The 25097-nt window shown below is 39.0% G+C and overlaps 1 protein-coding gene across 3 annotated transcripts in view; it reads left to right on the forward strand.

Annotated features, from left to right (window-relative positions):
- The window catches only part of rdx (BTB/POZ and MATH domain-containing protein rdx), a 95696-nt gene that overhangs the window by 67534 nt on the left and 3065 nt on the right, over positions 1-25097 (forward strand). The window contains exons 1-2 of one of the 3 annotated variants that reach the window (XM_032439228.2): positions 16564-18227; positions 24927-25077. In XM_032439228.2, coding sequence (XP_032295119.1) covers positions 16867-18227; positions 24927-25077 — 1512 coding nt within the window. In that variant the 5' untranslated portion in view covers positions 16564-16866. Of the gene's footprint in view, positions 1-16563; positions 18228-24287; positions 24814-24926; positions 25078-25097 lie in introns of those variants that run through there. The other 2 variants (XM_015169407.3, XM_015169408.3) reach the window with 2 other exon arrangements.

Genomic DNA, 25097 nt, shown 5'->3' on the forward strand with positions numbered 1-25097 from the left:
TATTTTTGGTCAAAATTCATGTAAAAATTTTACCCTCAAATATCCTATATAGACATACGTCAAAGTTTCCCAGCCCATAAATCGGTCAAATCTCATCCGATTTTCATGAGGTTTATCTTTTTATTCATGATTTGACCTGTAGATCAATTTGGCATCAAAAACTGACAACAGTATTTATGGTCAAAATTCATGTAAAAATTTTACCCTCAAATATCCTATATGGACATACGTCAAAGTTTTCCAGCCCAGAAATCGGTCAAATCTCATCCGATTTTCATGAGGTTTATCTTTTTATTCATGATTTGACCTGTAGATCAATTTGGCATCAAAAACTGACAACAGTATTTATGGTCAAAATTCATGTAAAAATTTTACCCTCAAATATCCTATATAGACATACGTCAAAGCTTCCCAGGCCATAAATCGGTCAAATCTCATCCGATTTTCATGAGGTTTTACTTTTTATTCATGGTTTGACCTGTAGATCAATTTGGCATCAAAAACTGGCAACAGTATTTTTGGTCAAAATTCATGTAAAAATTTTACCCTCAAATATCCTATATCAACATTCATGTAAAAATTGTACCCTCAAATATCCTATATAGACATACGTCAAAGCTTCCCATCCCATAATTCGATCAAATCTCATCCGATTTTCATGAGGTTTTACTTTTTATTCATGGTTTGACCTGTAGATTCATTCAGCATCAAAAACTGGCAACAGTATTTTTGGTCAAAATTCATGTAAAAATTTTACCCTCAAATATCCTATATCAAAATTCATGTAAAAATTGTACCCTCAAATATCCTATATAGACATACGTCAAAGTTTCCCAGCCCATAAATCGGTCAAATCTCATCCGATTTTCATTAGGTTTAACTTTTTATTCATGGTTTGACCGCCAGATCAATTTGGCATCAAAAACTGGCAACAGTATTTATGGTCAAAATTCATGTAAAAATTTTACCCCCAAATATCCTACATAGACATACGTCAAAGCTTCACAGCCTATAAATCGGTCAAATCTCATCCGATTTTAATAAGGCTTAAATTTTTTTTCATGGTTTGACCTCTAGATCAATTGGGCATCAAAAACTGGCAACAGTATTTTTGTTCAAAATTCATGTACAAATTTTAACCTAAAATATCCTATATAGACATAAGTCAAAGCTTCACAGCCCATAAATCGGTCAAATCTCATCCGATTTTTATGAGGCTTAACTCTTTATTCATGGACATACGTCAAATTTTTCCAGCCCATAAATCGGTCAAATCTCATCCGATTTTCATGAGGTTTATCTTTTTATTCATGATTTGACCTGTAGATCAATTTGGCATCAAAAACTGACAACAGTATTTTTGGTCAAAATTCATGTACAAATTTTACCCTCAAATATCCTATATAGACATACGTCAAAACTTCCCAGGCCATAAATCGGTCAAATCTCATCCGATTTTCATGAGGTTTTACTTTTTATTCATGGTTTGACCTGTAGATTCATTCTGCATCAAAAACTGGCAACAGTATTTTTGGTCAAAATTCATGTAAAAATTTTACCCTCAAATATCCTATATCAACATTCATGTAAAAATTGTACCCTCAAATATCCTATATAGACATACGTCAAAGCTTCCCATCCCATAATTCGATCAAATCTCATCCGATTTTCATGAGGTTTAACTTTTTATTCATGGTTTGACCTGTAGATTAATTCGGCATCAAAAACTGGCAACAGTATTTTTGGTCAAAATTCATGTAAAAGTTTTACCCTCAAATATCCTATATAGACATACGTCAAAGTTTCCCAGCCCATAAATCGGTCAAATCTCATCCGATTTTAATAAGGTTTAACTTTTTATTCATGGTTTGACCGCTAGATCAATTTGGCATCAAAAACTGGCAACAGTATTTTTGGTCAAAATTCATGTAAAAATTTTACCCTCAAATATCCTATATGGACATACGTCAAAGTTTTCCAGCCCAGAAATCGGTCAAATCTCATCCGATTTTCATGAGGTTTATCTTTTTATTCATGATTTGACCTGTAGATCAATTTGGCATCAAAAACTGACAACAGTATTTTTGGTCAAAATTCATGTACAAATTTTACCCTCAAATATCCTATATAGACATACGTCAAAACTTCCCAGGCCATAAATCGGTCAAATCTCATCCGATTTTCATGAGGTTTTACTTTTTATTCATGGTTTGACCTGTAGATTCATTCAGCATCAAAAACTGGCAACAGTATTTTTGGTCAAAATTCATGTAAAAATTTTACCCTCAAATATCCTATATCAACATTCATGTAAAAATTGTACCCTCAAATATCCTATATAGACATACGTCAAAGTTTCCCAGCCCATAAATCGGTCAAATCTCATCCGATTTTCATTAGGTTTAACTTTTTATTCATGGTTTGACCGCCAGATCAATTTGGCATCAAAAACTGGCAACAGTATTTATGGTCAAAATTCATGTAAAAATTTTACCCCCAAATATCCTACATAGACATACGTCAAAGCTTCACAGCCTATAAATCGGTCAAATCTCATCCGATTTTAATAAGGCTTAAATTTTTTTTCATGGTTTGACCTCTAGATCAATTGGGCATCAAAAACTGGCAACAGTATTTTTGTTCAAAATTCATGTACAAATTTTAACCTAAAATATCCTATATAGACATAAGTCAAAGCTTCACAGCCCATAAATCGGTCAAATCTCATCCGATTTTTATGAGGCTTAACTCTTTATTCATGGACATACGTCAAATTTTTCCAGCCCATAAATCGGTCAAATCTCATCCGATTTTCATGAGGTTTATCTTTTTATTCATGATTTGACCTGTAGATCAATTTGGCATCAAAAACTGACAACAGTATTTTTGGTCAAAATTCATGTACAAATTTTACCCTCAAATATCCTATATAGACATACGTCAAAACTTCCCAGGCCATAAATCGGTCAAATCTCATCCGATTTTCATGAGGTTTTACTTTTTATTCATGGTTTGACCTGTAGATTCATTCTGCATCAAAAACTGGCAACAGTATTTTTGGTCAAAATTCATGTAAAAATTTTACCCTCAAATATCCTATATCAACATTCATGTAAAAATTGTACCCTCAAATATCCTATATAGACATACGTCAAAGCTTCCCATCCCATAATTCGATCAAATCTCATCCGATTTTCATGAGGTTTAACTTTTTATTCATGGTTTGACCTGTAGATTAATTCGGCATCAAAAACTGGCAACAGTATTTTTGGTCAAAATTCATGTAAAAGTTTTACCCTCAAATATCCTATATAGACATACGTCAAAGTTTCCCAGCCCATAAATCGGTCAAATCTCATCCGATTTTAATAAGGTTTAACTTTTTATTCATGGTTTGACCGCTAGATCAATTTGGCATCAAAAACTGGCAACAGTATTTTTGGTCAAAATTCATGTAAAAATTTTACCCTCAAATATCCTATATGGACATACGTCAAAGTTTTCCAGCCCAGAAATCGGTCAAATCTCATCCGATTTTCATGAGGTTTATCTTTTTATTCATGATTTGACCTGTAGATCAATTTGGCATCAAAAACTGACAACAGTATTTATGGTCAAAATTCATGTAAAAATTTTACCCTCAAATATCCTATATAGACATACGTCAAAGCTTCCCAGGCCATAAATCGGTCAAATCTCATCCGATTTTCATGAGGTTTTACTTTTTATTCATGGTTTGACCTGTAGATTCATTCAGCATCAAAAACTGGCAACAGTATTTTTGGTCAAAATTCATGTAAAAGTTTTACCCTCAAATATCCTATATCAAAATTCATGTAAAAATTGTACCCTCAAATATCCTATATAGACATACGTCAAAGCTTCACAGCCCATAATTCGATCAAATCTCATCAGATTTTCATGAGGTTTAACTTTTTATTCATGGTTTGACCTGTAGATTAATTCGGCATCAAAAACTGGCAACAGTATTTTTGGTCAAAATTCATGTAAAAGTTTTACCCTCAAATATCCTATATAGACATACGTCAAAGTTTCCCAGCCCATAAATCGGTCAAATCTCATCCGATTTTAATAAGGTTTAACTTTTTATTCATGGTTTGACCGCTAGATCAATTTGGCATCAAAAACTGGCAACAGTATTTTTGGTCAAAATTCATGTAAAAATTTTACCCTCAAATATCCTATATGGACATACGTCAAAGTTTTCCAGCCCAGAAATCGGTCAAATCTCATCCGATTTTCATGAGGTTTATCTTTTTATTCATGATTTGACCTGTAGATCAATTTGGCATCAAAAACTGACAACAGTATTTATGGTCAAAATTCATGTAAAAATTTTACCCTCAAATATCCTATATAGACATACGTCAAAGCTTCCCAGGCCATAAATCGGTCAAATCTCATCCGATTTTCATGAGGTTTTACTTTTTATTCATGGTTTGACCTGTAGATTCATTCAGCATCAAAAACTGGCAACAGTATTTTTGGTCAAAATTCATGTAAAAATTTTACCCTCAAATATCCTATATCAACATTCATGTAAAAATTGTACCCTCAAATATCCTATATAGACATACGTCAAAGCTTCCCATCCCATAATTCGATCAAATCTCATCCGATTTTCATGAGGTTTTACTTTTTATTCATGGTTTGACCTGTAGATTAATTCGGCATCAAAAACTGGCAACAGTATTTTTGGTCAAAATTCATGTAAAAGTTTTACCCTCAAATATCCTATATAGACATACGTCAAAGTTTCCCAGCCCATAAATCGGTCAAATCTCATCCGATTTTCATGAGGTTTATCTTTTTATTCATGATTTGACCTGTAGATCAATTTGGCATCAAAAACTGACAACAGTATTTATGGTCAAAATTCATGTAAAAATTTTACCCTCAAATATCCTATATGGACATACGTCAAAGTTTTCCAGCCCAGAAATCGGTCAAATCTCATCCGATTTTCATGAGGTTTATCTTTTTATTCATGATTTGACCTGTAGATCAATTTGGCATCAAAAACTGACAACAGTATTTATGGTCAAAATTCATGTAAAAATTTTACCCTCAAATATCCTATATAGACATACGTCAAAGCTTCCCAGGCCATAAATCGGTCAAATCTCATCCGATTTTCATGAGGTTTTACTTTTTATTCATGGTTTGACCTGTAGATCAATTTGGCATCAAAAACTGACAACAGTATTTTTGGTCAAAATTCATGTAAAAATTTTACCCTCAAATATCCCATATAGACATACGTCAAAGCTTCCCAGCCCATAAATCGGTCAAATCTCATCCGATTTTCATGAGGTTTTACTTTTTATTCATGGTTTGACCTCTAGATCAATTTGGCATCAAAAAGTGACAACAGTATTTTTAGTCAAAATTCATGTAAAAATTTTACCCTCAAATATCCTATATGGACATACGTCAAAGTTTCCCAGCCCAGAAATCGGTCAAATCTCATCCGATTTTCATGAGGTTTATCTTTTTATTCATGATTTGACCTGTAGATCAATTTGGCATCAAAAACTGACAACAGTATTTATGGTCAAAATTCATGTACAAATTTTACCCTCAAATATCCTATATAGACATACGTCAAAGCTTCCCAGGCCATAAATCGGTCAAATCTCATCCGATTTTCATGAGGTTTTACTTTTTATTCATGGTTTGACCTGTAGATTCATTCAGCATCAAAAACTGGCAACAGTATTTTTGGTCAAAATTCATGTAAAAATTTTACCCTCAAATATCCTATATCAACATTCATGTAAAAATTGTACCCTCAAATATCCTATATAGACATACGTCAAAGCTTCCCATCCCATAATTCGATCAAATCTCATCCGATTTTCATGAGGTTTTACTTTTTATTCATGGTTTGACCTGTAGATTCATTCAGCATCAAAAACTGGCAACAGTATTTTTGGTCAAAATTCATGTAAAAGTTTTACCCTCAAATATCCTATATCAAAATTCATGTAAAAATTGTACCCTCAAATATCCTATATAGACATACGTCAAAGCTTCCCAGCCCATAATTCGATCAAATCTCATCAGATTTTCATGAGGTTTAACTTTTTATTCATGGTTTGACCTGTAGATTAATTCGGCATCAAAAACTGGCAACAGTATTTTTGGTCAAAATTCATGTAAAAGTTTTACCCTCAAATATCCTATATAGACATACGTCAAAGCTTCCCAGCCCATAAATTGGTCAAATCTCATCCGATTTTCATAAGGCTTAAATTTTTTTTCATGGTTTGACCTCTAGATCAATTGGGCATCAAAAACTGGCAACAGTATTTTTGTTCAAAATTCATGTACAAATTTTAACCTAAAATATCCTATATAGACATAAGTCAAAGCTTCACAGCCCATAAATCGGTCAAATCTCATCCGATTTTTATGAGGCTTAACTCTTTATTCATGGACATACGTCAAATTTTTCCAGCCCATAAATCGGTCAAATCTCATCCGATTTTCATGAGGTTTAACTTTTTATTCATGGTTTGACCTGTAGATCAATTCAGCATCAAAAACTGGCAACAGTATTTTTGGTCAAAATTCATGTAAAATTTTTACCCTAAAATATCCTATATAGATATAAGTCAAAGCTTCACAGCCCATAAATCGGTCAAATCTCATCCGATTTTCATGAGGTTTAACTTTTTATTAATGGTTTGACCTCTAGATCAATTTGGCATTAAAAACTGGCAACAGTATTTTTGGACAAAATTCATGTAAAAATTTTACCCTCAAATATCCTATATGGACATACGTCAAAGTTTCCCAGCCCATAAATCGGTCAAATCTCATCCGATTTTAATAAGGTTTATCTTTTTATTCATGGTTTGACCTGTAGATCAATTTGGCATCAAAAACTGACAACAGTATTTTTGGTCAAAATTCATGTAAAAAGTTTATCCTCAAATATCCTATATAGACATAAGTCAAAGCTTCACAGCCCATAAATCGGTCAAATCTCATCCGATTTTCATGAGGCTTAACTTTTTATTCATGGTTTGACCACTAGATGAATTTGGCATCAAAAAGTGACAACAGTATTTTTGGTCAAAATTCATGTGAAAATTTTACCCTCAAATATCCTATATGGACATACGTCAAAGTTTCCCAGCCCATAAATCGGTCAAATCTCATCCGATTTTAATAAGGTTTATCTTTTTATTCATGGTTTGACCTGTAGATCAATTTGGCATCAAAAACTGACAACAGTATTTTTGGTCAAAATTCATGTAAAAATTTTACCCTCAAATATCCTATATATGTAGATATAAGTCAAAGCTTCCCAGCCCATAAATCGGTCAAATCTCATCCGATTTTCATAAGGTTTAACTTTTTATTCATGGTTTGACCGCTAGATCAATTTGGCATCAAAAACTGGCAAAAGTATTTTTGATCAAAATTCATGTAAAAATTTTACCCTCAAATATCCTATATAGATATAAGTCAAAGCTTCCCAGCCCATAAATCGGTCAAATCTCATCTGATTTTCATGAGGTTTAACTTTTTATTCATGGTTTGACCTGTAGATCAATTCAGCATCAAAAACTGGCAACAGTATTTTTGGTCAAAATTCATGTACAAATTTTACCCTAAAATATCCTACTTATATAGACATAAGTCAAAGCTTCACAGCCCATAAATCGGTCAAATCTCATCCGATTTTCATGAGGTTTATCTTTTTATTCATGATTTGACCTGTAGATCAATTTGGCATCAAAAACTGACAACAGTATTTTTGGTCAAAATTCATGTACAAATTTTACCCTCAAATATCCTATATAGACATACGTCAAAGCTTCCCAGGCCATAAATCGGTCAAATCTCATCCGATTTTCATGAGGTTTTACTTTTTATTCATGGTTTGACCGCTAGATCAATTTGGCATCAAAAACTGGCAACAGTATTATTGGTCAAAATTCATGTGAAAATTTTACCCTCAAATATCCTATATATGTAGATATAAGTCAAAGCTTCCCAGCCCATAAATCGGTCAAATCTCATCCGATTTTCATGAGGTTTATCTTTTTATTCATGATTTGACCTGTAGATCAATTTGGCATCAAAAACTGACAACAGTATTTTTGGTCAAAATTCATGTACAAATTTTACCCTCAAATATCCTATATAGACATACGTCAAAGCTTCCCAGGCCATAAATCGGTCAAATCTCATCCGATTTTCATGAGGTTTTACTTTTTATTCATGGTTTGACCGCTAGATCAATTTGGCATCAAAAACTGGCAAAAGTATTTTTGATCAAAATTCATGTAAAAATTTTACCCTCAAATATCCTATATAGACATACGTCAAAGCTTCACAGCCCATAAATCGGTCAAATCTCATCCGATTTTCATGAGGCTTAACTTTTTATTCATGGTTTGACCTGTAGATCAATTTGGCATCAAAAACTGGCAACAGGATTATTGGTCAAAATTCATGTGAAAATTTTACCCTCAAATATCCTATATATGTAGATATAAGTCAAAGCTTCCCAGCCCATAAATCGGTCAAATCTCATCCGATTTTCATGAGGTTTATCTTTTTATTCATGATTTGACCTGTAGATCAATTTGGCATCAAAAACTGACAACAGTATTTTTGGTCAAAATTCATGTACAAATTTTACCCTCAAATATCCTATATAGACATACGTCAAAGCTTCCCAGGCCATAAATCGGTCAAATCTCATCCGATTTTCATTAGGTTTTACTTTTTATTCATGGTTTGACCGCTAGATCAATTTGGTATCAAAAACTGGCAAAAGTATTTTTGATCAAAATTCATGTAAAAATTTTACCCTCAAATATCCTATATAGACATACGTCAAAGGTTCCCAGCCCATAAATCGGTCAAATCTCATCCGATTTTCATGAGGCTTAACTTTTTATTCATGGTTTGACCTGTAGATCAATTTGGCATCAAAAACTGGCAACAGTATTATTGGTCAAAATTCATGTAGAAATTTTACCCTCAAATATCCTATGTAGACATAAGTCAAACTTTCCCAGCCCATAAATCGGTCAAATCTTATCCGATTTTCATAAGGCTTAACTTTTGATCAAGGTTTGACCTCTAGATCAATTTGGCATCAAAAACTGGCAAACGTATTTTTAGTCAAAAATCATGTAAAAAATTGTACCCTCAAATTTGTCTGCATAGAATATTTGAGGATAACATTTTAGATCCCAATATACCACTCCCATAACCAGGTCAAATATCATCCGATTTTCATAAGGTTTGACTTTTTATTTATGGTGTGACCTCTAGATCAATTTGGCATCTAATTCTGACAACACTATGTTTGGGAAAAATTCATGTAAAAATTTTACACTCAAATATAGAGATAAGTCAAAATTTCCCAGCCCCATAAATCGAGTCAAATATTATCCGATTTTCATAAGGTCTGGCTTCTTGTTCATGTTTTGGCCTTTTTAATTAATTTGTCATCAAAAACTGGCAACATTATTTTTGGTCAAAATTCATGAATTCATGACAAAGGTCAAAATTTCCCACGCCCATGTCTCGGTCAAATCGCTTCCGATTTTCACGCGATTTGGCTTTTTGCTCATGGTTTAGACTCTGGCGGAGCTGACACCTTTTCCACAAAAATTGGAATAAAATTAAACTTAAAAATAGGGTACCAATAATATATGACTGTCGCCCATTTTCTCTCCCTTAAAGAGACCTGTGATTAATTGCAGGTAAATGTAAGCCATTCGTTTAGTACGCACATGAGGTTATAAAACCATCCTCACTTGCTTAAACACGCGTAAATCAACCTCAAATCATAGACAAGCCTCATCAACAACCTGTGGCTGTTGGTTCCACAACTAATTACCAAATAAGAATCCATAGAAAACAATTTTTATGGCTCCTCGACTAACTCCAACCGCCGCTGTTGTTGTTGGCACTCGCAAAGGCAAAGGTCACATTGGGCGAGGGCCAGACAAAGTAAATTAAATAAGAACTAAAGCCAATTCGAGATGCGAAAGGGCCTTCTTTTTAATGGGGACGGAGGGATACAAACGCTGACAGCTGAAAACAATTACGCCACAACAGCAAAGGCCATAAAATTGTAGCCCAAAAACTAATAAGAGTAAGCTAGTCGAGGGTGCTCGACTAAGAGGTACCCTGCAGGCAACATACAGACAATAATTAGTTTTTTACTGTGCTTCTTCTGTTTCTCAGCCCCACACTTGGAAATGATTTCTTTACTTTCAAACTAACTTCTGTGTACAATAATATCTAATTATTATGAAATTTAAACCCTTTACATTGAAAAGCACAGCATAAGCTGTTGATAAGGAACATAATTGAATTGAGAGAAATTCGGAGTCTCGCACATTCATAATGTGCTAAAAAAAAATCCGAACGAGAAATCGATATAATTCGATTATCGAAAAATAAAACACAACTATTATTAACCCTTTCAATAAACATTTTCAATGGAAGTGAACAAACTGAAACGGGAGAAATATTCCGCTTCTCTTTAGTTTACTGTTCGAATTCTGTTTCTTTCTCCTTTGTCTTGCCTTGTTCCGGAATGTGCTATCATAATCGAAATTACAAATCGATACTTATCGATACAACTATTATGCATACTATCGTTAAATATATGCAATGGATTCTAGACATAAAAGAAAACGAAGTCAAGTGGGAGAAATATTCTGCTTCTCCGCGGGTTACTGTTGCGACTGACTTCTGTTTCTTTCTTCCCCCTTCCTTTTCCCTTGTTCTTGGCAGCGACGTCGCGACGCGTCGGCCACCAACGCTGCTGCTCAAAAAAAAAAAAAAAATAAGAAAAAATGAAGAAACAAATTCGTGTGTGGCTCCTCCACTCATCGCTCTACTGGCATCGCCAGCGTCGCCGAGGCCGAGGTCGACTCTCATGACTCTATGAGTGTGTGCTCCTGTGTGTGTGCTCGTGCGTGAGTGTGTGTGTTTGTGATTGTTTAGGCTCTGCGTCTGCGCTTGACACACACACCACACACACACACACACACACACACACACGCTCACACACGAAGCCGCACAACTTTGGTGGCATTTAGCTGTATTTTTTTCTCTCTCTTTATTTAAATTATTAAAGAAACAAAAAGATGTATTATAACTGGCAAGGGGTTTCCTTTTCGGTCTGTTGCCCAGACACCGCATCCTATGCGAGATCGGGAAAAGGCAGCACCAACAGCTCCGAGCTCTGCTCTCACAGGTACCTGGTCTGCCAGGGCCACACACAAAGCCCCGCACACACGCACATCAAATTAGCCTAGCCGCAGCTACAAATGCCCAAATGAGTGTGTGTATGTGTGTGTGTGTGTGTGTATGTGTGTGTGTTCTTTGCATTTTGCTCCAGCTCTCACACATCTCCTCGTGGTCATCCATCAGAGGAGCATCCATCACAATAGCAGAGAGTCGTCAAAAGAGCAAGCGCAGATTGAATTATTTGCCATTGAGTCGTAATTGTTAGAAAAGTCTAGATACACTCAAAAAAAAAAGTGTTCTTGAAAATTATTATTAAGAACTACTATGTCATAAAGCTGCCATAAGAACGATCGGTCAAAAATAAAGTTGTTGTATGAAAAACTTTTTTGTCTTTAAGATACATTTACCAAACTGGAAATTAAAAGATTTCACTTCATTCGCTCCTCTGCAAAATCTTGTCTACATGGGACCACTATATCATATAGAGGCCATAGGAATATCGGTCGAAAAGTTGGCCATTGTATGAAAAACTTTTGTTTATTAACATATATTGACAAAACTCGGCATTTATTAGTGTTACAATGCGTACTTTCGATCGGTCGAAAATTTAAATTGTTGTTGATCATAGAATTCCTTGTTTTTCTTCGAGTGTGGATAAGGCGCGAAGAGACTACATAAGATCGGGCCACACACGCAGCAATCCTTAGGTGCAGGTGACCGGCTGCACCTTTTAACGTTTAATGAGCGTAAACAGACGCCGTGGGAAGTCTATTACCGACTGCCCTTTCAGCTCTTATCCTATCCGGGTAGACTGTGGTTTTGCCTGCCAGCGGGAAGAAGCCTCAGCAATTGCATTTCAAATAGATGCTGGATATTTAACAATCAAATTGCGTCCTGGGATGTCCGTATGCCACTTGCCCACCCAGGGACGAGACGAGCGATAGGCAGGACACTAAAAAGACTCGCAGCAATCATATTAAGGCTTGTTGTTTTGACATTGTCGGTTGCTCGAGATAAGATCGACAAACCCTGCTTGGGTGTTCCTTTGTCTTTGGTTCTTTTACAGATAGGTTGAATCCTAACTCAGGACGCGCTTTGACAAATTGTCTATAGCTCGAGCTGTAAAATATTGCAGTTGGTTTTGTGCACAAAGGACCTACAATTGTAGGGATCGTATAGAGCAGCACGATCTGATTTTACAGATTGAATTGTTTAACAATAGGTATGAAATGTTGTATGCACAAAATCCCAAAGAAAATTAAACTCTAGGGTGTCGAAGATTTAATACACTTTCTATACCGAAACCCAAAGAACATAAAAAAAAACAAATAATCTATAGGCTGTCGAAGATAAATATACACTTTTTGTGCTTAGACCCAAATTTAAACTTAATTTTCGATCAACCCTATACTTTGTCCAAATATTAAAATGTTACAAGTCTTTAAAAAAATACAGTACAAAAGACTAAACATTTTTGAATAATACTTCCTGTTGTATCTATATCATAGAGATTTCATACAGATTTCCTGAAGATAGCGAAGAGATGATCTTGGCTTAAGAGTACCTATACTATATCACCTATGCGTAGCACCTTTATTGCCCTTTCGCAAGGGTTTAAAAAAAAAGAAACCGACGAATGTTGAATAATCGTCGAAAGCAGCAAAAGCACAAGCCAAGGCCAAGTCGTCAGGCTCGACACGCGTTTTTTCGAAACTTTTCCCGCACTGGAGAGCCTAAAACCAAGAGCTTTGACAAGCTTGATTACGCAAAGTAAAAAAAAATCGAATCAAAATAATAAACTGTTTATAAGTTATCGTTGAACTAGTTTTAATGGGCGCGTGACAGATACAATAAAAAAAAAAAGCAGAAAAAACATTACCAAACTTTATGTGTATGCTAAACGGCGAATGGAAATCGAAAATTGGGAGCTCGAAATGTGTCAGTGTTGGAAAGTTGAGATTTGTCATTGATGACGACAACAAAATGTGGGCGAAACAAAACGGAGACAAATATTTTAATGTGTGCGTGTGTGTGTGTGTGTGTAAATGCGGAAAATGGCGCTGGCTGTGCGCTGCTCCAATCACTCATAAATTGTTACATGGGCCACGAAAGATTATGAAAATTTGAAATGTAAATTAAGCGCAGCGCCAAAACGCCAAGCAGAAACAAAACAAAACGAAACAAAACAAAACAAAAACGAAAAAGAAAAGGAAGAAGAAGAGTAAAAGACTGCAACCAAAACGGCAATTGCTGTGCAAAGTGATTACGAAAAAAGTCTCAAAGTTTCACTCGGCTCACTCACGGCACGAGTGCGGAAGTTATCCCACGGCATTTGGGCAGCTCTCGTCGATGTGAAATGTGTGCATGTATTTCGCCGCTTACAACTCCATTTGTGTGTATAACCAAACTCTTCCCTCCCCCTCTCTGCCCCCCCCCCCCTCCCCTCCAACAAAAACCGCCTGGCAACATTTACACTCGGCTTTTCGTGTGATCGTTGAGAGCTGTATTTGGAATAGTTTTTTTTTTTAGTTGTAGACGCGTTGATCATCAGTTAAAGCAGCTCTCGCAGCCAATAAAATCAATTAACACTTTCATCAGCGGCGCCGCAGCCCACGCACTGCAGGCGTCGCAGCCAGCCGCTAGTCAAAATTATTAGCAGGGGGCGAGGGGGAGCGCCCAATAGCGCTCAAACATTTGGTTTAGTTTTAATTTTGTCAAATGTTGAGAAGGTAACAATACGATTGAGAATGAGAATGAGAAGGCGAATGAGATGACGTCGCGGTCGCCGTAAGCGTCGCTGCCTGCCTTGGTCGTCAATGCGTCGAGCTGTCCACATACACATGTGTGTGTGTATATGTATGTGTGCACGAATATTTTGCTTTGTTGCTAGTGAAAATTGGGTTATTGTCAGAGAGCCATCCATTCATTGAAGCGTCAGCAGGGGTGAAGCGGGCGAGGAGGGGCATCGTTTTTATTGAACTTTTTGTTTTATTTATGGAAATTAGTGTCAAGTAAATCATGTGCATGCGCTTTTGCCATACAATAAATAAACATATAAGCACACACATGCTCGGCGATAGGAATTTCTATTAACAGCTTATTGTAAATCGATTAACTGTGCACTAAGCTCAGCTCTTCAGTGTTGTGAAAGTCGATAGATATTCAAGGAGTTTGCTGAACTGTGGACCAAAACATTTTGAAAGGTGAACCAGTTGTGTTATTTCCGCTATTGCGGGAAGTGGTCAAAGGCCAATGGACGTGAAATGGCCTTTAATATCAAATACATATGAATAATCAACACGAACTTGAGTCTCTATCTCGCTGCCCAATAAGGTGATTTTGGTGTGGGAAGTATTGGATCGTAAGTTTCGATGATGATGAGAACATCGCAAAGTGACTTAAATTATTGACGAAACACGTGACACTTAATTTCTGTTCTTATTGTAAACATATTTTGTTTTAAAAGACTTGAAAAACTGTAAGGGAAATTTGAAGCTAGGGAATTTTTGTTTAAATTCCCCGACAGTTTAAGCAGCCAATTTCGCCAGTCGCTCTCCCAGCGATAACTCAACTTAACGCAATCGAAACTCTCGCCCAGCTTTCAACATGTTTTGGTGTTTAAAACTTCAAAGTGAACGACGCATTACTGTCAAATTTTCACACATTCAAGTGATGCCCAGACGCAGCTGTGGGCCCGACTAATGGCCAACAGATTGCCACCCGTTGCTGATACAGTAGCTGTTGCTGTTGTGTGGCCCGGGCCAAAGGACACGGACACACACGAAGACCCTACGGCCGATGCTAATTTGCACGCCATAAATGAAACGAATGTGTTGAGTGGCCAACCAAAGAGACAGAAAGAGAGAGAGAGAGAGCGAGAGCGAGAGAGAGAAGGAGGCTTCAAATGGAGTAAAGTGAAGAGCCGGCTGCTTCTGCTGCTGCTGCTGCTAGTTGGGTGGGCCAAGACAACGATGACGACCACGACGACGACGACTGCAGACGACGTGACATGCGTTGCCGACAACGCCCCTGGGTTGATACATAGTTCCGCATACATATGTACATATGTATGCCTATGTATGTATGTGTGTATGTATGTAGTCTGAGAAAAAAACTAAGAATTTTATGCTCAAATCAAGTCAATCTCCAAAAACTTAACAAAGTTTCTATTTGAAGAACTGTCCAAAACTATACTCAATTTATGCATGATGTATGCCAATTCTTGTAATTGTTAAATTGAAGTTACTCCAGTCTTTTGAGTGATTCAGTTCCGCCCATACTAGAATTATGAGTGGACAATGCCTCTGAGAGCATAACCGATATGGGCAATCGAAGTTGAAGCCGTCGCGCACTTTGATGTAAAGTAGGAAGCGCCGATAAGCCAGCCGCAACAGCAGCAGCAGCAGCAGCAGTGGCAGCGGTAGCAGCGCAAGGCCGCCTCGGCGGCTCAATTGAAGAGCTGCCTCTGTGACTAAATGATTAAGGCTTATCTGCTCGAAGGACCTCCGGCTTGGCCAGGCCGTTCCATCAGCCATCATCATGCCATGCCATGGCCTCATTCGCCTCGCCCTCGTCAGCCACAAACACATACACATACACATACATATACATACGCACTTGAATACATACAATTATCAGCTGCCGTTGGCCCTCAGCTAGCTCTCGCTTGCTTGCGCGCTCACTGGCGCACTCTCTCCGCAGTTGCGCTCAGTGGTTTTTCAGTGTCGCCGCTGTCGATTTTGCTTCCTTTTCCATACGCTAGTCGACCTCACACAAAGCGTCCCACCAACGCCTCTCACTTGACTAACCGTGGAGAGTGTAGGTGTAGGTGTGCTCTGTACGAGTCTAGTCGAGTGTATGTGTTTGTGTGTGTGTGTGTGCGTTTAACGTTTCGCCATAGTACGTACTGCAGCGTCGACTTTGTTACATAGTGAAACGAAACGAAAACTGAAACGCTGCGAGCAGCGCTGCTGGCGTCGACACCGAAATTCGCCGAGCATTGAAATCGGACAGCCGCTCACTCAGCAGCAACAGCAGCAACCGTAGCAAGCAGCGACGTCGTCGTAGTTGTAGTCGTCGTCGTCGGCAGCAGTCGCCCGACCCGTTGCTCAGTTGGCTACACTTTGTTTAGTTCTCCGCAAACTTTCAAGCGAAGCGGTTGTGGTTCGTTCTCAATTTTTGTGCGCCCACTAAAAAAAAAAGCTGACGGCCAAATTAGCAGCTGCTACAGCAACAACGACAGCTTTAATAAACGGCATGGAGCGTTGCAGGGTTTCAATAAAAGTTTTCCAATAATAAAAACAATATTTCTTTTGTGGAATTTTGTAAATTTGTAAACATAAATTGTATCCATTAATTGCAAACGCGTTGAACGGTTGAATAAAAAAAAAACAACAACAATAAACATACAAAAAAAAAGCTTGCCAAAGAGCTACAGAAAATTTATTAATTTTATACGTGTGCCTGCGTATTTGTGCTTTTGTGTGTAAATGTGTGCAATAAGCAAATCGCTTAATACATAAGTTTATCAAATTAAATTCAAATTCAACTAAAAATAATAAAAAAGTAAATACAGCAACAACTATAAGAGCCAATTTATTCAGTTATAAAATGTTTGAGCCGTATGTGAAAATCAAAAAAAAGCGTAACGTGCACGAAATCTATCAAAATGAAAATGTTGTCGATGTGAATTTGGAGCAACAGCAGCAACAGTCATCGCAGCCGCAGCCGCAGTCGCAGCAGCAACAAACGTCGCAGCAGCAGCAGCAAGCGTCTAGTGATAATTGTTGCTGCCAAAGTGGCCCGCGAAATGTTGCTTTGAGCAGCGCGTTGGCTGAGACGCCAGCAGCGACTAGCAGCAGCAGCAGCGGCAGCAACTGCAGTCGCCTGCAGCAATTGATATCAACGCCTCCAGTATTACTGCGCAGATCGTCGCTGTCGACGCCAGCGTCAGCGTCCACGTCGACGTCAGCGTTGCCGCAACACCCATACACTGTTGCTGTTAGCACGCCATCGCCGCCGCCGCCGCCGCCGTCGCAGTCGCAGCAGCAACAAGCGGCAGCACCTTCAGTTTTGCAACAACATTTGGGTCACCTGAATTACGAAAGTGGAGCAACTGCAGCAGCAGCAGCAGCAGCAGCGCCTGCGGCAGCAACGAGAAGTGGCACAGCAACACTGGCGCAACATTTGGCAACACCCAGCAGCATATTGCAGGCAGCTTTCAACAACAACAACAACAACAACAGCAGCAACAACAACAGCAACTTACAAAACATTTTGACGCGCGCACAAAGTTCCTCCACAGCCTCTGCCGCTTCCTCGAACAACTGCAGCAGCGCCTGTGCCGGCAACAGGCACTACAACGGGGGCAACAACAACAGCAGCAGCAGCAACAACAATAGCATTATTGCCAGCCGCCTGTTTGGGCCCACTTTATCCAACGCCAGCTCCAGCTCGTCTGCCTCCACCTCGTCCGCCTCCTCGACTCATCTGTCGCCGCATCATCATCTGCATAGCCATCATTCCGCTCTGACCAATTCAATAACGAATCGCATTAATCAATCGATACGGCGGCATCTCAACCAGCAGCAACATCAACACAACAGCAACAACAGCGCCTCATCCTCAGCTAGCACCAGCTCTAGCTCCTCATCTGCCGCCGCTGCCTCTACCTCTGCCTCCTCATCACACTATCAGCAGCAGCAGCAGCAACAGTTTAATTGCGCCCATCCTGCACAGCAGCAACATCAGAGCCATAGCCATCATCATCATCACCAGCACCACCACAGCACCAACTACAACAACAACAACAACCACCACAGCAACAACCACCACAGCAACAACCACCACAACAACAACAGCAGCAACAATCAACAACAACAACAACAATCTCCTCTGTGCCTAGTATTATTAGTTAAATGCCCCAATTCGAAGGAGTTTTGTAACGCCGCTGCAAATTTCTGTGATAAAAGGTAAATAAACTCGAAGCCAAATGTGTGCATTACAGTTGTGTACATAAATATTTATTACCTGATCGAGGATGACAGAGTTAATGTACAACTGGTTTTATTGAACCAAATGTATGTCTGTACTTTTCGTGATGTAGTCTAACAGTTCTTTGCTTAACATAACATAACATAATCTGTTACTAACTGGGAGCTGTTGCCTGCTCTGTTAATACGGGCCATTGATATTATGACGTCACTATCCGACTACAATACGTACAATACGTAAATGTACCGCTAGAAATAAAAAAGAAACGCCGTTGGTCAACTATTTTTCTATAAATTTTCATTTATTTAAACACGCTGCGAACTTCGCTTCCTGGTGTACAAATTCGAGCACTCAGCTGAGGAACAGTTTTCTGTAAAAATTGTTTCAGCTTAATAACAAGCTCTACTCACAGTCTGATATATTTTTTTAGTCCCAACCTCTTAACTTACCTTCTCTAAATTATGTACTTAGTGGCAATATTGCACCTCATTGGGCGAATTCTCTTTTTACCGAAAGTCTAAAAACTTGTAAAAGTTTCTATAATTATTTGTTAACAGAGATTTCCCTTTGTTTTTTAACAATTCTTCAGCATCTCTTTTAAGCGGAGCTCAAACGAGCTTTCACTGTAGTTGTTCAACACTAACCAGTCAAGGCGCATCCTTGACGACGGCAACAAACCGCACCATATTTGGTTTAATTTTAATTCATTTATCAACATTATTTGCGTTAATTTGGATGATTTGTCGTCTTACTCTTGCATTTACTTATTCTCCACACACACATACATACACACATACAAAAAAAATGTGTGTGCATGTATGTGTGTGTGTGCTAGGTTATGTGCTAGTTCGGTTCGCAACCTCGGCGTAACCCACTTTTAATTGGTCGCTTTGTAGATGGGTGACCTTATCGTTGAGCGCGAGATTGCCAGTGTTGGTGAGTGCGACTTGCTGCACTTGATACTCGGCCTCATAGAATAGGGCTGGGGGTATTGAAAGAGCTTTACAGCTGTAACAGTTGTTTCCTAAGAAATTGCACGTACATATGTTTTCCTTAGTTTTATGGCAATTGGATTTGGAATCGAAAACATAATTTTTGCACTTGTTTTTATTAATTAACCTTGGAACTTCGTATCGTCTGATAGGCCCGGAAGCGATAGCCTCTTTCATGCGATTGTTTTTACTTTCTTTATTAATGTGATTCATTTAAGAAATCAAAGAGAGAAGGGGAGAGAGACAGCGACATATACCTTAAGTGAAGACTGTAATGGATATTATGCTTTTTTTTTGTCTCTGTTTTTGTTCTTGTTAAGTTGTGGTTTTTTTTTGCAGGTCCTCTGCGCAAACGGAACGGGAAGTTTGCTTCAGTGCCCCTGCCACAGGGGTCAGAACTCAGGCCCCATCCGCTTGAGCCCCTGACAATGTTAAGCCTATGTTATGCTAATGTTAATGTTAATGCTTATGTAATTGCTTAACGCATTCGTGGGCTAATGTTAATGCGTATGTAATTGCGGTGGCATTTCGACTTTTCAACGCCAAAGTGAAATGTTGCAGCAACAAGTTGCATATGAAATATGAATTCGAAACGAAATGCGTCCATCTTTTGCAACTTTCTCATTTTAATATCAATAAGTAAGCGTACATAGTAAATAAATTATTTAAAAGCCTATGTATATGTGTGTGTGTGTGTGTGTGTATAGTTTGGCGCAAAACTTTCAAAAATTAAATTAATTAACAACGGCAGACATCGATTGCTGCAGTTGCGACTGCGGCAGCAACATGTAGCCAGCACGCTGCGGCTGAGTGATTCGAGTTGCTTGAACTCTGCTCTGCGCTGCGCTGCTCTGCTTCAATCAATGAAATCATTTCTACAGATGTTTTTTTTTTTGGTTTTCACTTTGCCTAACGCATTTCACCCAATAATCATAAAAGCAACAAAAACAACTAAAGCAAACAGAATCAAAATACTCCTCTTTCACTCGGTCCCACATTTTGAATTTAGAACAAATCTCTACACAAATTTCTAAGCCAATAAAAAACAGAGAGAGGGAGAGCAAGAGGGAGAGAGAAATCCGGCAACAATATCAGCAGCAGCAACAACAACCACAACAAAAATGAAAGCACGACAAAAACAAAATGTGAAAACGCATGAAAGCCAATTTCTTGTCGTCGTCGTTTCCTTCGCTTCGTCGCAGTCGCCGCACAATTTGTTTAGAAAGTGCAGAGAAATGGTAAAAGCGGCAAAATGCAAACAAGCCAACAACAACAACAACAACAACGACAACGGCAACGGCAACAATAGTCGGCCAAGTTTGGCCTCTTGTGCACTGTAAAAATTGGGCACAAAATGTTTATTAATTTATTGATTTCATTTCATGCCTCAACACGATAATGAAGCAAGTTAATGACGTATGCTTAATGATAATTAAACATTCATTTGAGGTTTTTACTATTATACAATACACACGCCACGCGCTAAGCCACAACGTGCTCATAAACCGCAGAGAGTGCGGCAAAACGACAGAGAGAGACTGAGAGAGAGTAAGTGAAGGAGGCCGCGTGTAAGCTGAGCTTTGCTGCACTACGTCATCAAACAAGTTTTATTCGCCGCGCTTTGACCGCTGTTTTGTTGTTGTTGTTGTTGTTGTTCGCTTACGATTACATAAAGCGTTGTCGTTTCGTTATTCGTGCCTAACAGCGATTTGCTCTCGTTTGACGTCGCCTTACTTCGTTTACACTGCGATCGGGTGAAATTCGCTGCCTCTGCCGTGGCCGCTGTCAGCGTGTCGCTGACGCCTACACGCCTGCGCATACAGTAAACGCCACACAAATAAATACAGGCCAGCGTCGGCGCGAATTCGACGGCTCATTTCATTGCTTGTAATACTTATGTAATGAAATATGTTTTCCCTTTGTCATTATTCGTTATTAACGCGAAACTGGTGTAAACTTTCATTTATGTTGCAATGCTGCCAGTTAAAGTGTCAAAATTGTGTAAAATCCTGCCTTCCGCGAGGTCTCTCTCTCTTTCTCTCTCTCTCTCTCTCTCTCTCTCACACACATTTCCATTTCCTAGGTCTATATTTTGTTTTCTTTTTTGTGTGGAGTTTAAAAATAATCAATAAAACGATTCTATAAAAACGAACAGCATGGTTTATGTTACAAGTAGAACGCAATACTTTAGTGCACTATAAAGTTGTACAAAACACAACATGTTACTGTCACTGTTAAATATGTAAACTTGCTATCGTTTGCAAAAATTTTGTAACAAAATAACAAAAATAAAAATTTACAAATTTCACTCTACTTAAATGATTTTATACGTTTTATATAAGAAAAGCAACAAAAACAACAGTAGCCACAGCAGCTTCACAGTCGGCAGCGACTTTCACGAAAACTGCAAGTAAAACTGCAGAGAGAGAAAGAGAGAGATAGATACGCTGAGGAGCTTTCTCCTTATGGGTCGGCCTTTGCCTCGACTGCGCTGCCCCGCAAAGGCAAATGGACGCAGCGAATTGACGACTGACTTCACAATAAGACGAGGCAGATAAAACAACAGCAGCAGCAACAATAACAAAAACAACAACAAATATAATAAACGTAGCGAAGCAAACCCTAACGATAAAACGAAACTTGAGCGTGGGAGCTTACAAAATTAATATGCGTTCAAGTGTTGACATCGCCCCAAAATACACACATACATACATGCATACTTGCGTATATGTATGACGACGACGGCGAAGAGCAAAGGCAAGGCGTAGACGAAGAGAAATTGCATGAACGATGGGTGGGTGGCTATTGTTTTTGTTGTTGTTGCTGCATTTAGTAGCGGAAGTGAAGAGATGAGCAGGCGCTAAGAGTAGTTTCTCTTTTGAAATCATTTTCATTGGCATGAAAGATCACATTATTTAAATTAAATTGCCAGTCTGTTTCTGCTCTGTTGTTAAATTTATCTTTGCATCGCCTATATATAAGTTTGCATATGTGTGTGTGTGTGTGTGTGTGTGTGTGTGTGTGTATGTAAAATGAAAAGCATTTCCTTTTCTTCAAAACGTTTTTCACTCGGCTCTGTTGTTGTTGTTGGACATGGAGTGAAAGGAGTATTTTTGCCGCTTCTCTTGTTGTTGTTTTTTATGTTGGTGAAAACGCCAGCAACAACAACAACAACAACAACCACAAGCGAGTGAAAACTCATGCGATAATTTGTTGTAAAAATGAAAATTTTCACCATTTTTATTATTGGCTTGCCTTTTGTTGTCGACATTCGTGTCTTAACGGGGAGGCCTTTTTTCTTTCAAATTTCATTTAAATGCTAATGAAAAGTTGCCGGAAGTGTGTGAAAAGCATCACGAGAGTCGACTTCAATTATATAACAAACAACTTTTGGCGGAAAATTGGTGAAAAGTTGTATGTGTTTTGTTGCCCAATTTGGCGCGATTTTCTTTTGCAGCTGCCTGCTGCAGACCCCAACATATTTTTTCCTATCTCTTTTGTCTCCTCTTCCTCCTCCTCCTCCTCCTTCTGCTCGACAGCTTAGCGCATCTTAACACGTGCCGCTCTTTGTCATAAATTCTCTTTGCTTTGCTGACCTGGTGCTACACTCTGTCTACCCTCCTCTCTCCGCTCACTCAAGGTGCCGTTCTTTCTAGGCAGCGTGTCCGTGACCAAATACATTCGATTCAGCTGCCAATGGCGACTGCGGCTGCGACTGCGCTGTCGGTTTGCACACTTAAAGGCATGAAAAGGCTGGTCCTTAAAACAAAGTGGCTGAACCCTGTACAGTGTCCACTCGATAACGCAAATCTTTACTATTTGTTATTTATACATTAAACAGCTTCAAAAATTACTATTTTACTTTGCATTTGGAGTGTCATAACTACTGCTCAACTTTCCAGCCCTCAAACTTTTTGGGTCCAGCCTAATCAGCTCGCGTGCTGAGTCATTCCTCGCGTTGGGAGTTCTCGACGATTGCTGTAACTCATTAATCATCATGAGCTTAACTGTTCACTGAGGCTGCCCAAAATCACTTTAGTTTAGCCCCCCCTCCCCCTGGCTCATTCAACCTTAACTGCATACTTGTGCGCCATGGGCTTTACCTTGTGGCGCCGCCAAAGCATGTTTGAGGTAAATGTGTCCAATGTCATAACAAACAAAAGTTTTCGCTCTGGCCCTTCGCAACTACAAAAAAGAGAGCGCCAAGCGAGAGAGAGACGACAGCTTGTGCTTGTGCAGGTGTAGCTTTCAGTAAGCATGTGTGTGTGTGTGTGTCGCTCAATGCCAAATCAATGTCATTAACATTAAAGCACACTCACTAAAATTGAATAAAGCTACTTGAAGGTACTAAACCCGACGACTCAGCGGTCGCCAGCCCCGCATGATTGACGTCGGCGTTGGCGTTGACGTTGGCGTCGATGTCGACTGCGCTGCTGCGCACGCTGACTTCGTTTTTGCGTTATAATTGTGCCTGCTGCTGCTGCTGCGACTGCGGCTGTTTCCGATGCTGTTTTACGGTTTGTTCACCTTGATAAAATTCGCGTCAGCCTTTTAACACACGCAAGCGCTGTCACACACAGGCGCATTGAAGGTCCTTTTCAGCGTTTGATGGCCACTGCGCGCGGCAGCAGCAGCAGCAGATGCGACTGGGCTAAGAAAACTCCGAGAAAATCTCAGCGTTGTTGTTTTTTCAGCCTTGTATAAATGTTTCCAAGTTTTTCTATTCTTAATTGTATATAAAAATGTTGCTGCTGCTCTGTTGTGCATCTGCGGCAGCGTGAAACTCGCATTGTTGTTGCTGTAGCAGATCCTCGCTCTCTGCCGCGTCGCCGTCGTCGTCTCGCCCATTGTTTGTCAATTTTCCACTCTTGGCTACATTTTCGGCTATTGTTTGCTGTCATCTGCAGGCTCTGCTGCTGCCTGAATTATCCTTGTCTCCGCATCCTGTGACGCATCTTGGCCGTTTCAGATTCAGATTTTACAGGCCCACACAACGGTGCAGTGTTCAGTTTTCATTTGCCGCTTCAGCAGGACGGTCGTGCCTTCGTTCAGTTCTTACACTCCCTCTCTCTCTCTCTCTCTCTCACTCAGACAATCCATAGCCAGCCTAGACAATCCGTGCTCAAAAGCTCACTCGCTCGCTCTCTCTCTCGGTGCTCATTTATGATCTCTCACTCAAATATCGGACAATAACGGTTAACGCTCAGCTTTCGCTCATTTGCTATATTTGCGATATTTGCGCGCCTTACTCGCAATTATGCGCGCTGCACATTTTGGCGCATTCCGTTTTGTGATTTCCGTGTGCCTGTGTCTCTGTCTCCGTGTCTGTCTCGTCTCCGTCTCGTTTTAAACTGTTGAAAGTGTCTTTATTTTTTATCTTTATTGTTAACAAATTTAAATAAATTTTTTGTTGATATTTCCGCGCATCTGGGTTGTGTTCGTGCGCGTTCAAGCTGGAGAACTCTCTGCTCTTAAAGCTGCTCAATCTCCTGGCCCGGCATTCGAGTTCCAACAGCAACTTTGTCAAGATTGAGTTCGAGCGCAGCATCATGGATCTACTGCATGAGCCAAGGTGTTCATCCAGCTATTTACATTTAAACAAATGATTATATATAAATAAATTACATTTTCATCGCATTCCGACTCGATCTAACCACACTTCTCTCTCGCCTCTTACCTTTGCAGATTGCCGGTAAACGAATGTCAGGCAAGCCAAACAGCTAGAGTCACCTCGAACCTGCACGCATCCAGTAGCACAATGGCGGTCAGCCGTGTACCCTCGCCGCCCCTGCCGGAAGTTAATACGCCAGTTGCTGAGAACTGGTGTTACACGCAGGTAAGCCCCGCCGCTAAATC

Source organism: Drosophila virilis, chromosome 2, assembly GCF_030788295.1.
Source record: "Drosophila virilis strain 15010-1051.87 chromosome 2, Dvir_AGI_RSII-ME, whole genome shotgun sequence".
In the NCBI taxonomy this organism is placed as follows: domain Eukaryota; kingdom Metazoa; phylum Arthropoda; class Insecta; order Diptera; family Drosophilidae; genus Drosophila; species Drosophila virilis.